Source organism: Palaemon carinicauda, chromosome 26 (assembly GCF_036898095.1).
Source record: "Palaemon carinicauda isolate YSFRI2023 chromosome 26, ASM3689809v2, whole genome shotgun sequence".
NCBI classification, from domain to species: Eukaryota; Metazoa; Arthropoda; class Malacostraca; order Decapoda; family Palaemonidae; genus Palaemon; species Palaemon carinicauda.
The window spans coordinates 78526667-78541666 of record NC_090750.1 but is presented as its reverse complement, the minus strand read 5'-3'; the positions used below and the strand labels follow the sequence as shown (position 1 = coordinate 78541666).

The following is a 15000-nucleotide window of genomic DNA, read 5'->3' as shown; positions in this document are numbered from 1 at the left end:
GAGTAAGCGCTTGAGATGAGAAGAATTCTTAATCTTGTATCTAACTGAATCGCATCATCGTGTGGACGTCAGTTTGATGTAAACAAATTAATTGATTCAAGAAGGAAAATGACGCGTTTTAATGCATTAAAATTACGACTTTATGAAAGGGAAACAAGCGGGAGAATTTGTATTTCAGGTAATTATTCTACTTGAAGAGTACGTCTTAATTATTATTGTTGTTGTTGTTGTTGTTATTATTACTATAATTATTATGATTATGATTATGATTATAAATAACAATACTAGCCAAGCTACAACCCTAGTTGGAAAAACAGGATGCTACAAGCCCAGGGAAAAAAAAAACTCGGTAAGGAAAGGAAATAAAGGAAAGGAAATAAGGAAATAAATAGCCTACAAAAGAAGTAATAAACAATAAAAAAAATCATGAACAGTAACATAATTTATTCAAATTTTTCATATATAAACTATAAAAACTCAAAAAAAAAGAGGAAAAAAATAGGACAATAGTATGCCCGAGTGTACCCTCAAGCAAGAGATCTCTACCCCAAGACAGTGGAAGACCATGGTATAGAGGCTATGATTTGAATGATAATTCTTCTATCTATTTCCTGATTTGTCTCTAATGTTTTATAATGCCGTCTAATTCTTAGAAAATTTCTTTCAGACTGATAAGGTGATTTAATACTTAAGTGGTACACTAAGTCTAAAGGCAATATATATATATATATATATATATATATATATATATATATATATATATATATATATATATATATATATATATATATATATCTGCCTTTTGAGGATTCATTTCATTGAATTAATTTTCCTGGGGATTAATGCCGTTATGTGTCTTATGGAAACTCTTCACAATTGACGCACTTATACAGTAGCATCCTGATTTTATAATTAGGATTGTAGCTTAGCTTGTAATAATTGCCCCCACATAACTAATAGGAATGTGACTGGCTCTCTCTCTCTCTCTTTCTCTCTCTCTCTCTCTCTCTCTCTCTCTCTCTCTCTCTCTCTCTCTCTCTCTCTCTCTCTCTATATATATATATATATATATATATGTTTCTTTCCTGGCACGCTCAGCGGCATTTCCAGACGTATGACTAATCGGTCTCTCCTCGTCCCTCGGGTAGGTGGTGAAGAGGGAGTAGTCATACCCTGGGGAGAGGGAGGTACCCCGAAAGGGAGGTGGTGCAAAGGGTTGAATCTACGTGTGTGTGCATACCTATCTAAATATTCAGCCGTAATTTTTGACGGATCACGTATACTAGTAATAATGATATCCTGCATTGAATGGGGTAATTTGTCACATAAAGAATCCATGAGGCAATAATGTCGCAATTTATCCATTATTAATTGATTGAAGATAAATTTATCCTCTTGTGGAAAAGAATGCATCTGTTACATTAATCTATAAGACTAAACATGTGCATGTAATGATTAAGGGTACCCTGACACTTGCACAACTTTTTGCCACGAATTTGTCGTGGCAAGTCGTGACATTTTGAGGCACGAACTGGAAGATCAAAGGGGCTACAAAAATTACCTCAGAATCACAGCTGACCTGTCCACACTGACACGAACTGGCACGACGAGTTCACGCATAATTTGCGGACTTCCCGCATCGTCCCGAAGAGTTCACGAACAGTTCGCGCATAGTTCACGACCCGGTCACGAAATTTTGTCGTGACCAAAATTTTGAACATTTCAAAATTTTCGCCACGACATGCCACGATGTAACGACGGGTTTACGAACACTTCATGCCAGTTCACGACGAGTTCACGCCAGTTCATGACTAGAGTCGTGACAATGGGTGCCACAAATTCGTGCAAGTGTCAGGCTGGCTTAAGACAAACGTTAAACATATACGTTTATCATTTATCTTTGTCTACCTCCCATATTATTATTATTATTATTATTATTATTATTATCATTATTATTATTATTATTATTATTATTACTTTAAGATCTAACATCTCAGGCAATTCTTTCAATAGTTTGAAGTATAGGGAGATCTTCAAACCTTGTTAAAAAAAAAACGTGATTGTAATCAGAAATTCTCCGTAAAAATATACTGTTTTCAGCCGTATTTCAATAAAATACAGGCGATCGTAATTTTCAACTTATCAAGTTATTAAACCTTACGGGTTGGTGACCGTAATATCGCTCCTTAATGTCAAAATGTAATATTCTAGAACAGTAAATACCTGGCAACCTTTATTCCAGGATATCAGGGTATATTTTCAGCAGGGAAGATAATGATATACACTGTTAAAAGTTTGCATTAAAGAAACGGTAAATGGCTGGCAACATTTATTCCAGGATTTTTACCGTTTTAAAAAACGGGAATATTGACGTAAAGGACTGATATTACGGTCACCATCCCGTAAAAGATAATAACAAAGTATGGTGTCCCGTATTTTACTGAAATACGGTAAGAACGGTTTATTTTTTACGGAGAATTTCCAATTAAAATTGTATGAGAGTAAATATAATCGTCGCAAATAGAAAAGTCATGTGTCTGCCTATCATTACAGAATGAAGTCAAAACGTCGTCACTCAAAGAGGGTGTGCCAGAAACTGCTGTTGATCATGATGATGTTGATCGGCTGCTCAGTGTCGCAATCGCCCACCGATCTCTTCAAACTCGACCGAGAGAAAACTAAGAGCCGTTCTGTTCTGGGGTCAGCTCCTGTACACTCTATCACAGCTTGTGCCCAGTTTTGCACTTCATGTAAGTTTAGAAAAAAACAAGAATTATGATCTTCATCTTACTCCAACTGTAAGGATTTTGAAATACAACTAAAAAAGGGGATGATTAAATGTTTTCCACCAAATATGCAATGACGATATTTCTATTTCAGTTGCTGACTGCGCTTCTTTCAATCTGCACGTCCCTGTCGGGGCAACAGGAAACAAGAGGCTATGCCAGGCAACCAAATACCAAGACTTCGAAGTCGACTACAATTTCAACGTCTACAAGAGAATGACAACAACTAAAATAGTACCACTGGTCGTTGTGTACAAATCCTTCGACGTTCCTAGCAAAGATGACGGGTGCAGTTCCCACAACGCTATTACGACGATCGTCTTCAACCCTAACGACGCCACCCATTCGGACCTAGATCACTTCATCTGTGGCAAAATAGATAAACCCTTTAGACAGAGTATAGATGATGGCCAGGAAAAAAAGATAAGACACAATTGGAAATAGTGCACAAACATGCGCTGACAACAAGGTTTTGCAAGGCTTTGACTCCAGTGATGAAGACTGGACGGGCTTACAGGACATGAAGAGCCGGTGCCACCTTCTTGAAAAATGGTACGTTGACATCAATGCCTGCTTGGATGCTTTCCCCACCAGCAATCGCAGCCATTACCCAAATGTTTTCGTTGATAGCGACGATGTAGAAGACTGGAACTCCTGGATAACTTGCCCTTACTTTTACTTTGGGGTTGGTATCAAAAGGCAACAAATCGGCAGTACAAATAAATATGAGATCTTGTCAATGCGCTGTTGTAAGATTATTGGGCCTCCTTAAGAAGGAATATTTAGCAAGTTTTTTTTTTTTTTTTTTTTTTTTTTTAGAAAAGGTTTGGGTGTTAATGCTCATAAGTGCTTTTGATCTCAAGCAAATGAATATCATAGTTATAGAAACATTTAAGAGAGTTAAAATGAAAAACTCTAGGAACAACCATTCAAATGAAATGATGGTTTCTTGATAAAGTTTAATGTAATTAAAAAGGATTAAGTTAAACCAATCAAATAAAGATATTAACACAACCGGATTTTTTTCTAAACCACTGCAGTATATATAGCGTTCCTCGTTGGCAATAATTACAACACAATAACAATAACAACAAAAGCAGCGGTTTCTAATCCACTGCAAGACAAAGGCCTCAGACATGTCCTTATTCATGTCTGGGGTTTGACCAGTTTTCATCACCAAGTTGGCCACTGCGGATTGGTGATGGTGAAGACTTTAGCCTGATCGCTCGCAGCAAACCAACCTAGTATGGGTGGCCGTGACTAGTACAGCTTTGCTGATCATGGCGATACACAAACCCTTTCACCACGTCAAGGTATTCCCTCTCAGGAAGGGTCAATCCTCCTCCCCTTTCATCGCTTGAGTATTTTTCCCTATTGGAGCCCTTAGGCTAAGCTTATAGGATCTTGCTTTTCCGAATAGGGTTGCTTTTCCAACTAGGATTGTAGCTTAGCTAATAATAATAATAATAATAATAATAATAATAATAATAATAATACATGAGAACTACTGGCATGATGTATGAGTTTGGCTTTTCAAAGATCGAGCTGGTTAAACTTGAAACTACAGTTACGTGTGACGGGTTCACTTAAGTCTCACTTTGTTGGTTGAATTATTTTATCGATTATATTTTTCCTTGTTATCTCTCTTTTGTAGATCATTCTTTGCATGTGTATTTTTTCTACAGTGATTCTATCTCTTTTGGAACCCATTGAATATATACTGAATATAGGAATATACACACACAAACACACACAAATATATATATATATATGTATATATATATATATGTATATATATATATATATATATATACATATTCGGGAAAGTTTTGACGTTTCGCCAGTCACGTACAAAGCAAAATGGGGAACAATGGAAATGGAATAATACTTCTGCATACATCTGAAGGGATACCTTCATCACCAGGTGAAAAAGATCACAAGACTTAGAATCTCTATATAAAAAAAAAAACTCCGGTAAAACGCCATTAAGTTCGTTATAAAGTTTATGATGTAAAACAGAATCTTATGCTGCAAACCATCCAAATGCTTCGAATTAAAAAAACCAAGTGATGCAGATAAGTACTCTTGAAGGTTTGAAGGCCGCTCATGAATGGCAGAGGCCAGGGACAGTGACATTGCCCTATCAAGCAGGACAATGACCTAAAGACTGATCATATATACATATGATCAGTGCCCAAGCTCCCTCTCTACGCAAGCTGGAACCAGGGAGGGCCAGGCAACGGCTGCAGGTGACTCAGCAAGTATGCCTATAGGCTCCCTCATACCCACCATCCTTACTTCACAAGAATGCTGAGGTTGCAGACAATACAAGAAACTATCGAGCTTGAACGGGTCTCAAATCCCAGTCCAGCAGATCGCCAGGCAGGGACGTTTCCAATGGACCTTCGATCAGGGATAAAAAAAAAAGAAAAAAAGGTAGGCCTCTAACAAAGCAGTCAAAAGCAATCTTCTATCAATGTCAAAGTGTAATTAACATGATAAACATCAAAGTTATGCTACTGCCTTTAGTACGATTTGTCATCCAATTAGAGGCCTCTTTTATTACCAACTTCTATAACAAAATAAAAAAATGAATGGGAAACATGAAAGGCTTTTCAATACTTTAATAGATGAAACAAAAGACTCTTTGCCCTTTTAAAAAGAGATTAAAATACACATTTCCCTCATAAAAGAGGTTCCAACTCTTCTTGTTTCCCCACACCCGGGTGTATTGTAAAGTCTTCTTTCTACATGGTTTCTTTTGATGAGGAGGAAGATTCTCTCTCTCTCTCTCTCTCTCTCTCTCTCTCTCTCTCTCAATCCTTTTCATCACAAATTTTTATTACTGTACCCAATATATACATTTCCTAAATATATATGAGAAACAATAAAATACCTGTGGCCCGTAAAACAAATAGAATATACATGATATTATCAAGATAGACAATAAGAAACAATTGCAGGAGATAAGATACAAAGAAAATATATTTCACCGTAACCGAAAGGTATAAAAAAAAAAAAAAAAAAAAAAAAAACACGATCTTCACGACGAAGGAAAAGTTGCAAATAGTCTTCCAGATAGAGGCACCTCCAAGACCCAGGGCACTTTAAAATTGCTTGGAGAAGTGTCGCCATCAAGCGAAAAAGCAAGGGATAAACACCTGATGAAAGGGATATTGGATATTTTTCTTCAAAGGGATCCCTAACCAGAGAGAGAGAGAGAGAGAGAGAGAGAGAGAGAGAGAGGAGAGAGAGAGAGATTTGAAGCCTTGCCTACAGTGTGTATTGACTCTCGGTTCTCCAGATTAAAGTTGCCGCACTGTGAGCGGTAGAAAATATTCATAAGGGTCTGCGAGCTGGATTCCAGGTGATGAATAAAATACTTCCTTTATTTTCCAGTATAAGAGAAGAGAGGCATTGAAGTTTTATCCTCCTCTCGCTCAACAACAACAACAACAACAACAACAACAAAGGTGTGAAGAGGGGAGCAAAAGTGGGCGTTGAGGTGTGATAACGAAGGAGGGGGAATTACTATCTGTTAACTTGGATACGAGTTTCCTTTGATCTTATGTTAAATTCAAATAATCCTGTTGATTTTTAAAATTTTGGTGTTATGTCAGCTGAATCAAAACTTAATCTCCGTAAGCAGAACAGATGACTAAACTGTAACAACCGAATGAAAACAGATATATCTATTTCTTTTAGAGTCTATTTTTGTTCTGCAGATCAAGCCATTCTAATTATAAGGACCTGAACGCACTTTGCTTTTTGTGAATGGGTTCTCGCCCGGTAGAGTCAGCCTATTAAAAAAAAAAATGGCTGAATAACTTTTCCATTAGATAAAAAATATATCTAATGGATCTGGATCTGGAAACAGATCCATATACTTGCAATATGAAGTATGAATTAAGGGACTGCACTGCAAAATGGAAAAGGGAACGAAGGTTTAGCAGAAAGCTAAAAAGGTGACCGCTGGAAAGATCTTTAATGTGATGTCTACACTGTACCATAAGACAGTAATCGTAGGGACACAGTGCAGTACTTGGTTGAATAATAAACTTAATTCATCTGAATCAAGGTATCTTAACATTTGAAGGTTTGATTCAAGAACAGTACTGGTCAAAGAAATCTAAACCAGTGACTCCAAATGCAACTTTAAACCATCGAGCATCGAGAGGGTGAAACAGAGACTTAATTCAAATACATCCATTTATTTAACTAAAATACATATTTAAAGAGTGCCACATATTCATAAATAAGGAGATGAAATAATTGTTCAACAGATGAATTCTGGTGATCACATCAATTATTCCTAATCAAAGCTTTACAAGGGTAAAGCCGTGTCGTTTAAGCGTATGTCTTGACTCCTTTGGCGACCACGTTAGCGAGGAAGCCACCGTCCTTGCTGACTGTATATTCCACTGTCTGGACGCGTCCGTCAGGAAGCAAGACCTGTGTGGGAGGAATGTTGACTAATGTTACCTGAAGGATCTACTGTGCATGAAATAGTTGGTGATGTTAAATGAAGGATCTACTGTGCATAAAATAGTTAGTGATGTTATCTGAAGGATCTAATGTGCACAAGAAAAAGTTGGTAATGTTACCTGAAGGGTCTACTGTACACAATAAATTTGGTGATATTACTTGAAGGATCTACTGTACACAAAAAAGTTCATGTTTCCTGTGCATAAAAAAGGTTGGTGCTGTGACCCAAAGAACTATTAATAATCTACAAGGAAAACATGTTGCTCTATAGGACTAAAAGTTCTATGTGAAACATTTCTACAATTACTATACTTAAGGCTTACAGCTAATAGATTATATTACCTGAAAAGATTGTTACCATTATTACATGCAGGAAATGAATACTAAAATCTACGCTACTTGCTGGAGCAGTGTTAATACAGTTAAAACAGTGTTAGTAAAATTAATTACTGCCATTATCTCCTAGCCTCTGTGAAGAACATTACTATTTTCTATGAAATAAAAACCACTTACAACCATCTAAAAATACCATTATCAAACCACTATTACTTTCAACATCTGAAGAAACTTACCCTGATATCGTTGCTCGTATTTTTCCTGAGAAATGTATCACGACTGATAATGGGTTGGTATTCTAATGTGCCTTGTATTAAGGGTGAGGAGCGATTAGCTAAGGGTCGTGAACCCTTTGGGTAAGGAAATGCTCTCTATGGCGAATGGTTATCATTCTTAAGGCCAATTGCAACCACATTAGTCAGGTCAGTATATTTTCAGAGTGAGGCCATCGCATAGATAGCAATAGATTTAATGTGGACACTATTGCAATGGGAAGTTCTAAGTTCTAACTGTCTGAGCTCAGTATCATGGCAGTGGAGCACCTAGTTAAGGGTTGTGGACCCCTATAGGATGGAAATGGCTGAAAAATGGCAGATACGGTTCTTCTGAAGTCGATGAGTTATGATTTTCGGTGATGTCAGATTTGGGGATAGGAAAATAATAACATCGTCGTTCTACAATGTGAAAATCATCAAATGGCCTGGGACAAAGGTTTGCAGCCCTAAACCCTTGGCTGAAAAAAATTATCAACATGTGTTTAGATATTTATATATATATATATATATATATATATATGTGTGTGTGTGTGTGTGTGTGTGCGCGCGTGTGTGTGTGTATACTCTATATGTATGTACATAAACTAAAAACAAACAAGACTTCGTAAGTAAAGATTTCGTTTTCGGTCTTCCCCCTTACAAATCCATTAAAAAAAAGACCATAAGTACTTCACCGCCCAGCAACCCCACCTTTTATGAAGAAGAAGAAGAAGAGGAAAACATACCATTAAGCAAATTAGGTGAGTAAAACATCGCCCTCTGAGTGAACTTCGAACGCTCTCTATCCCCTAAAACAAGGCAACGGTTCACGAACACATGCAATAATGGCCGTTCCAGGCGAAGCTACTTTGGATATTAAATGCTTATAGGTAAAGCTACAATGAGGAAAGGAAGAAGGAAAGAAATAAGTTACAATTGAAGTAATGAACACTTAAAATAGAATATTTTATGAACAGTAGCAACATTCATAAAGAATAAAAACTTTTGAAAATCAAGAGGAAGAGATATAAGATAGAATAGTTTGCCCGAGTGCCCTCAAGCAAGAGACCTCTACTGTTAAAATAGGGAAAAAAATAATTATGTAAATCTTAGAAAGCACACGCACCAGTACCAGAGAGAGAGAGAGAGAGAGAGAGAGAGAGAGAACTCGATCATTACTACTGACAGAGAGAGAGAGAGAGAGAGAGAGAGAGAGACTCGATCATTACTACTGCGACTAGTCACAAAGTTTCTATCCCTGCTTTCACACACCAGTACCAGAGAGAGAGAGAGAGAGAGAGAGAGAGAGAGAGAGAGAGAGAGATAAACTAGATCATTAATACTGCGACAAGTCACAAAGTTTCTATCCCCGCTTTCATTATCAACGACGCGAGCCCATTCGAAAAGGAACCTGACAAACTCGCATGGTCAGATCGCATTAACAGAGACTGCCAAAAGCGAGCCTCCTTCCACTCATAAATACATGCACTTACGAAGCATTAACTTGATGAGTAAATTACTTCGGCTTGGAAAACAGGAAAGGGTCGGGGTACGGGGGAGAGGTTGATTAAGTGCTGGCAGCACTACTTAACAGCATTCAGGCGCACGAAGGACAAATAGTGTTGATTGTACCAAGTATTTACTACTAAAATATTTGGATTAAGAAAATATACGGTTTATCAATTTTCCTGCTAAGTGTCGGGTATTTGATTAATTGGAATGTAAGAAATAATTACAGTTCTCCTGAACTTACTAAAAGGATATTTCACATTAAGGAATGTTTGTAATATTCTGGCTACAGAAATTATAAATAGCTTGGCTATAATAGTTAAAAAGAAATTAAATATACACTTCGCAAATTCTTTCAGAAATGTTTATAGTCAAGAAATATGGAAGACAAATAAACGCTATTTTTACGAATGCTATTCCAGAAAACGACATATAAATACATTTATAAACACAATTCAGTTTTTTTTTTTTTTTTTTTTTTTTTACAGAGCAACAGAAGAAGGAAGGCCATGTTGGCTAGGCCTTAGAGCTATTTATCAATGAAGATATTTCCTTCTTAACCACTGGTGTTTAACAAAATCAATTTCCCCGTAGTTGGGACGCCCGAAGGAATGTCGAACGATCAACCAATTAGGTTATTTGAGCTTGGGGCATATAAAATAAACCTAGCTACCCAACTGATTGAACATGGCCTCACTAGATAGAGCCAGCTATTCAACTGAATGAAGAGGGCCTCGCTAGATAAAGCCAGCAACGCAACTGAGTGAACAGGGCCTCCCTAGATAAAGCCAGCAACGCAACTGAATGAACAAGGCCTCCCTAGATAAAGCCAGCAACGCAACTGAGTGAACAGGGCCTCGCTAGATAGAGCTAGGTACCCAACTAAGTCAGCAAAGCTTCACTAGATTGAGCCAGTTACCCAACTGAGTGAACAGCGCCTCACTAGTTAGAGCCAGCTAATCAAGTGACTGAAGAGGGCCTCACTTGATACAGCTAGATATCCAACCGAGTCAGCAGGGCCTCACTAAGTAGAGTCAGCTAACCCCCCCCCCCACCTGAGCAATTAGAGCCTCATTAGGTAAAACCAGCTACCCAACTGAGTTAGTAGGAGTTCACTTGATACACTTGATAGAGACAGCACCCAAATGAGTGAACAGGGCCTTACTAGATGGAGATAACTGCCGAATTGAGTGAACAGGGCCTCAATAGATACAGTAGTGCCAGCTACTCAATTGAGTGAACAGGGCCTCAATAGATACAGTAGTGCCAGCTACCCAATTGAGTGAATAGGGCCTCACTAGATAAAGCCAGCTAGTTTCCCAACAACTCAACTGAATCAGCAAGGCACCATTAGATAGAGCTAACTGCCAAACTGAGTGAAAAGGGCCTCACTAGATTAGAGCCAGCTACCCGTCCATAGGATCTCACTATAATCGATTATTCATAACGGTATATTGATTAATACACATTCATTTCTTGAAATTCATTTCATGAAAGGTATTATATCCATGAAATAGCATTATATATCCAAATAAGATGTCAAAACAGCGGTGTGCCGGCAGGTAATATCAACTTATGCAAAAATCATATTGTATAATTTTTCTTTGGCCCTAAGTAAAAGTTATACTTTTAAAACCATTTGGTTCGACTGATTTGATGGAAATACAAAAACAGTCAAAATAATTAATAATACAAAAACATAAGAAAAAAATAGTCATTAACTGACCTGGTATGACCCACTGGTGTCATATCCGTTGCGGGCCTCTCCGTGGCTGTAGTCATTACCAGAGTAATCGTCCTTTACGGCGTAGTTGAATTCATACTTGGCTGGTGTCTGCAAAAAAGAAAGGTAAACAATGCAAATGGGCTCATTTATTATCAAAATTGATAAATAAACAGATTGTAAAGATCAAAACAACTTTGAAAAATATGATTTGTTTCCAATGTTTTTCAATCACAAAAAATTAATAACTATATCACATATGATGTTTCTCTATAAAGGGAGCAAATAATTCCACGTGAAAATGAATTATCAATTGTTTCTGTAATTATCCTAAAAACAACTATACATAACACATTTATATACATTGAGGCTTCATATCATATAAAGGAGTGTACTTGTAAAACATACTGAAACTCTCATAAACCCTACTTAGTATAATTGTCCAAAATGAAATGGTATAGACAAATAGGTTGAAGCTTGAGATAAAATTAGAATAGTTTGCAAAGATTGTGGGAACAATACATTTTGAAAAAAAAAAAGTTCTCAAATTTTGATCATTATAATTTTTTCTATTTACCACATTTCATCTCTACATAAACATCCACATACTTCAGAACATAATAACTGTCTCCATTTCAAGTACGTAAAAGGAATGAAATAGTATCAATTAGACTTTCTTTCAATGAATTGATGTTTGAAGCCAATTCTTAGCTATACTACTACAAGAAAAAATATCAAAAGCATGGCTAAGAAAGTTTACTCACTGATTGATCTATTTTTTTTATCTAGCGTTACACCTAAAGCCATAGACGTCAAAGAGGAGAATGAAAAAAATATTAATGCCATAAAATGGAATGGAACCGTAGTGAGACAGTACTCTAGCTGGCGAAGTGTGGGAAGTAAGCTCCCAAAGGTAAACAGACTTCTTCAATACTTTGAAGGAAAGAGAAGCACAAGAAAGAGCCCCGCAAAATTCCAGACACTTGACTTCAGAACGTCTGGATGTCCAAGAGAGAGATCATCATCTCGGAGGAGCAGCCTTTCCTCACTCCTCCAAGTGGCTGAGAGAGAGAGAGAGAGAGAGAGAGAGAGAGAGAGACTTAAAGCTAACATTCCCAACTGGAATTGGGGATTACAGGACGATTCCAGGACTTTGATGGGAACAGTGCTTGACGTGCAGATGTCGTCCTAATGCTTGGCACCATGAGCGAGGTTCACTCTCTCTCTCTCTCTCTCTCTCTCTCTCTCTCTCTCTCTCACACACACACACACACACTCACAAAGAATCCATGTTTACTCTTTTTTACTCCCATTGATAACCATTAATCTTTAAGTAGTATAAATTACACTATTTTCCTTTTCCATTTACTTAAATGAAAGATGAAGCAAATAACAAAAGAATATATATATGTATATATATATACATATACAAACACACACACACATATATACATATATATATATATATATATATGATCAAGAGATGAATTAACATATAATATCAATAACAATTAAAATCTACTTCCTATCGGAATTGAAAATTCCATTACTCTCTCTCTCTCTCTCTCTCTCTCTCTCTCCCCAACCCGAAAGGATTGTAAGTCCTCTTTTCTAAATATAGCACAATTACTTTTCCTCACTCGCACTCTTCCTCCTTTCCTACCTTTTCTCCTTCTTCTCCTTCTCCTCTTCTTCCATCCCTTCTCTTTCGTTTCCACCTTTCGAAATGAAAAAAAGCACTCTGGTATTGGCTCAAAGCCATGGGCGATGAAAAATGCATTCGTATCTCCATCCGATGTTCAATCAAAAGGAATAAAAGGGCAGTCGGTCGCTTGGGTTAAATATGATTTATCTATATACTGTGTAAACACACTATAAAATGAATATAATGTCTATCTATCTATCCATTTATGTACATACTGTACATACACAAAAATATATAGTGTATATACATATGTATACACATACACATATATATTGTGTGTATGTATATATATATAAATATGTTTGTGTATGCATTTCTTTTTTCCTTAGGAATATATATATATATATATATATATACATATATATATATATATATATACATATACAGAAAATAAAACTACAGTCTTTGTAGTAACCTAAAACTACATTAATATCCTCCATAATTATCATATCCTATACAAGTCTACATCCTATTCATGGGTTCCTACTGGCAATAAAGTCGTGAATCTTGGTATGTATAAAGACATCCCTGTCTTATTTCCATCTATAAATCCCTTATTTCCCCCATAAATCCCTTTTCTCCTCAACCGGATGGTCATTTCTCTTATTTATTTATTTCCTTATTTCCTTCTCAATAGGCTATTTTTCCCTGTTGGAGCCCATGGGCTTATATCATCTTGCTTTTCCAACTAGGGTTGTAGCTTAGCTAATAATAATAATAATAATGATAATAATAATAATAATAATAATAATAAAAATATAAATAATATTAATAAAAATAATAATAATATAATTAATAATGAAAATAATAATTATAATAATAATATTGATAATAATAATAATGATAATAATAATAATAATTATAATAATACTTACGTCAGGATAAGATGGAGCAGGAGCGTACTGGCTGCTTGGGCGAGCAGCTACAGCCACCAAAAGAACAGCGAAGATTGCAACCTGAAGAGAAGAAAAATACAAATTTTGTAAATACAAATCTTTAAACTACAAGTTTGGCTTCGAAATGTAAGACTAAATTTCCCAAACACAGTTTTCTAAACAGGTTTATTTGAAACCTTTGGTTAGGCATCGTTAGTTTGTGTCCTGCCTTGGGAGAGAAATATTGTGGTCATGCAGAAATTAGAAATTTATATCATAAAGCGTGTGTTTATATATGTACATGTACAGTATATACATACATAAATTTTGTATATATATACACATATATACATATATATATATACATATATATATACATATATATATAAATATATATGAATATACAAATATATATATATATGTGTGTGTGCACATTTATAATTTATATACACACATGAATATATATATATATATATATATGTAGAGAGAGAGAGAGAGAGAGAGAGAGAGAGAGAGAGAGAGAGAGAGAGAGCGCATACAAAACTCTTATTTCCCAGCTTGTCCTTAAAATCAGAGAGACGACTCTCCACCCAATTACGAGAGAACGAGATTTTTCAATCGTCCATCCTTTTTCCGAGAGTTTTTATTTCTATCAATCTTTTAAATCCTCCGGCGGACCTTCTCCCCGAGGACTCTCACGTGCCCTTCCCGCTATTGAGTGGCTTTGTTCTCGGCTTCATTAAAAGAGATTTTCTCTCTTTGGTCTTTTGTAAGATTCTCAAGATGTCAATTTCTTTAGGTCATACTTCTAATTCTGCTGATGTTTTGTAGTTTAGGGTCTACATTTGTGTGTTGGTGATATATTCTAATATTTAAGATAAAGAGATTTGATATATTTACATATAATGGAAGAGATTTTATGATGCAATACAAATATATATATATATATATATATATACACGTGTTTTATATATATCAATTATATATAATATATATATATATATATATATACAGTATATTTATATATATACATACACAGTATATATATATATATATATATATATAATACATGTATATATATACGTACATTTTATATACATACATATATTTATATATATATATATATATATTATACATACTGTACATGCATATGTATATAAATATTATATTCACATAATAACGACAATAATCTACAAATCATACATGAATTGAAAATTAAAACACACCTATAAATCACGTACAGAAACCAACGCAACATGCTATTGATAAAAGAACCGCTCTCAGCCAGCACTTAGCACAACCAATGAAGACATAATAAGAGTTTACC

General features: G+C 35.7%; 1 protein-coding gene across 1 annotated transcript in view; it reads right to left on the bottom strand.

The window, feature by feature from the left end:
• 5PtaseI (inositol polyphosphate-5-phosphatase A) overlaps nucleotides 1-15000 on the bottom strand; it is a 297544-nt gene that overhangs the window by 260047 nt on the left and 22497 nt on the right. Inside the window, exons 4-5 of the mRNA XM_068349793.1 lie at nucleotides 13674-13754; nucleotides 11097-11204 (exon numbers count right to left, since the gene is read on the bottom strand). Coding sequence (XP_068205894.1) covers nucleotides 11097-11204; nucleotides 13674-13754 — 189 coding nt within the window. The remainder of the gene's footprint in view (nucleotides 1-11096; nucleotides 11205-13673; nucleotides 13755-15000) is intronic.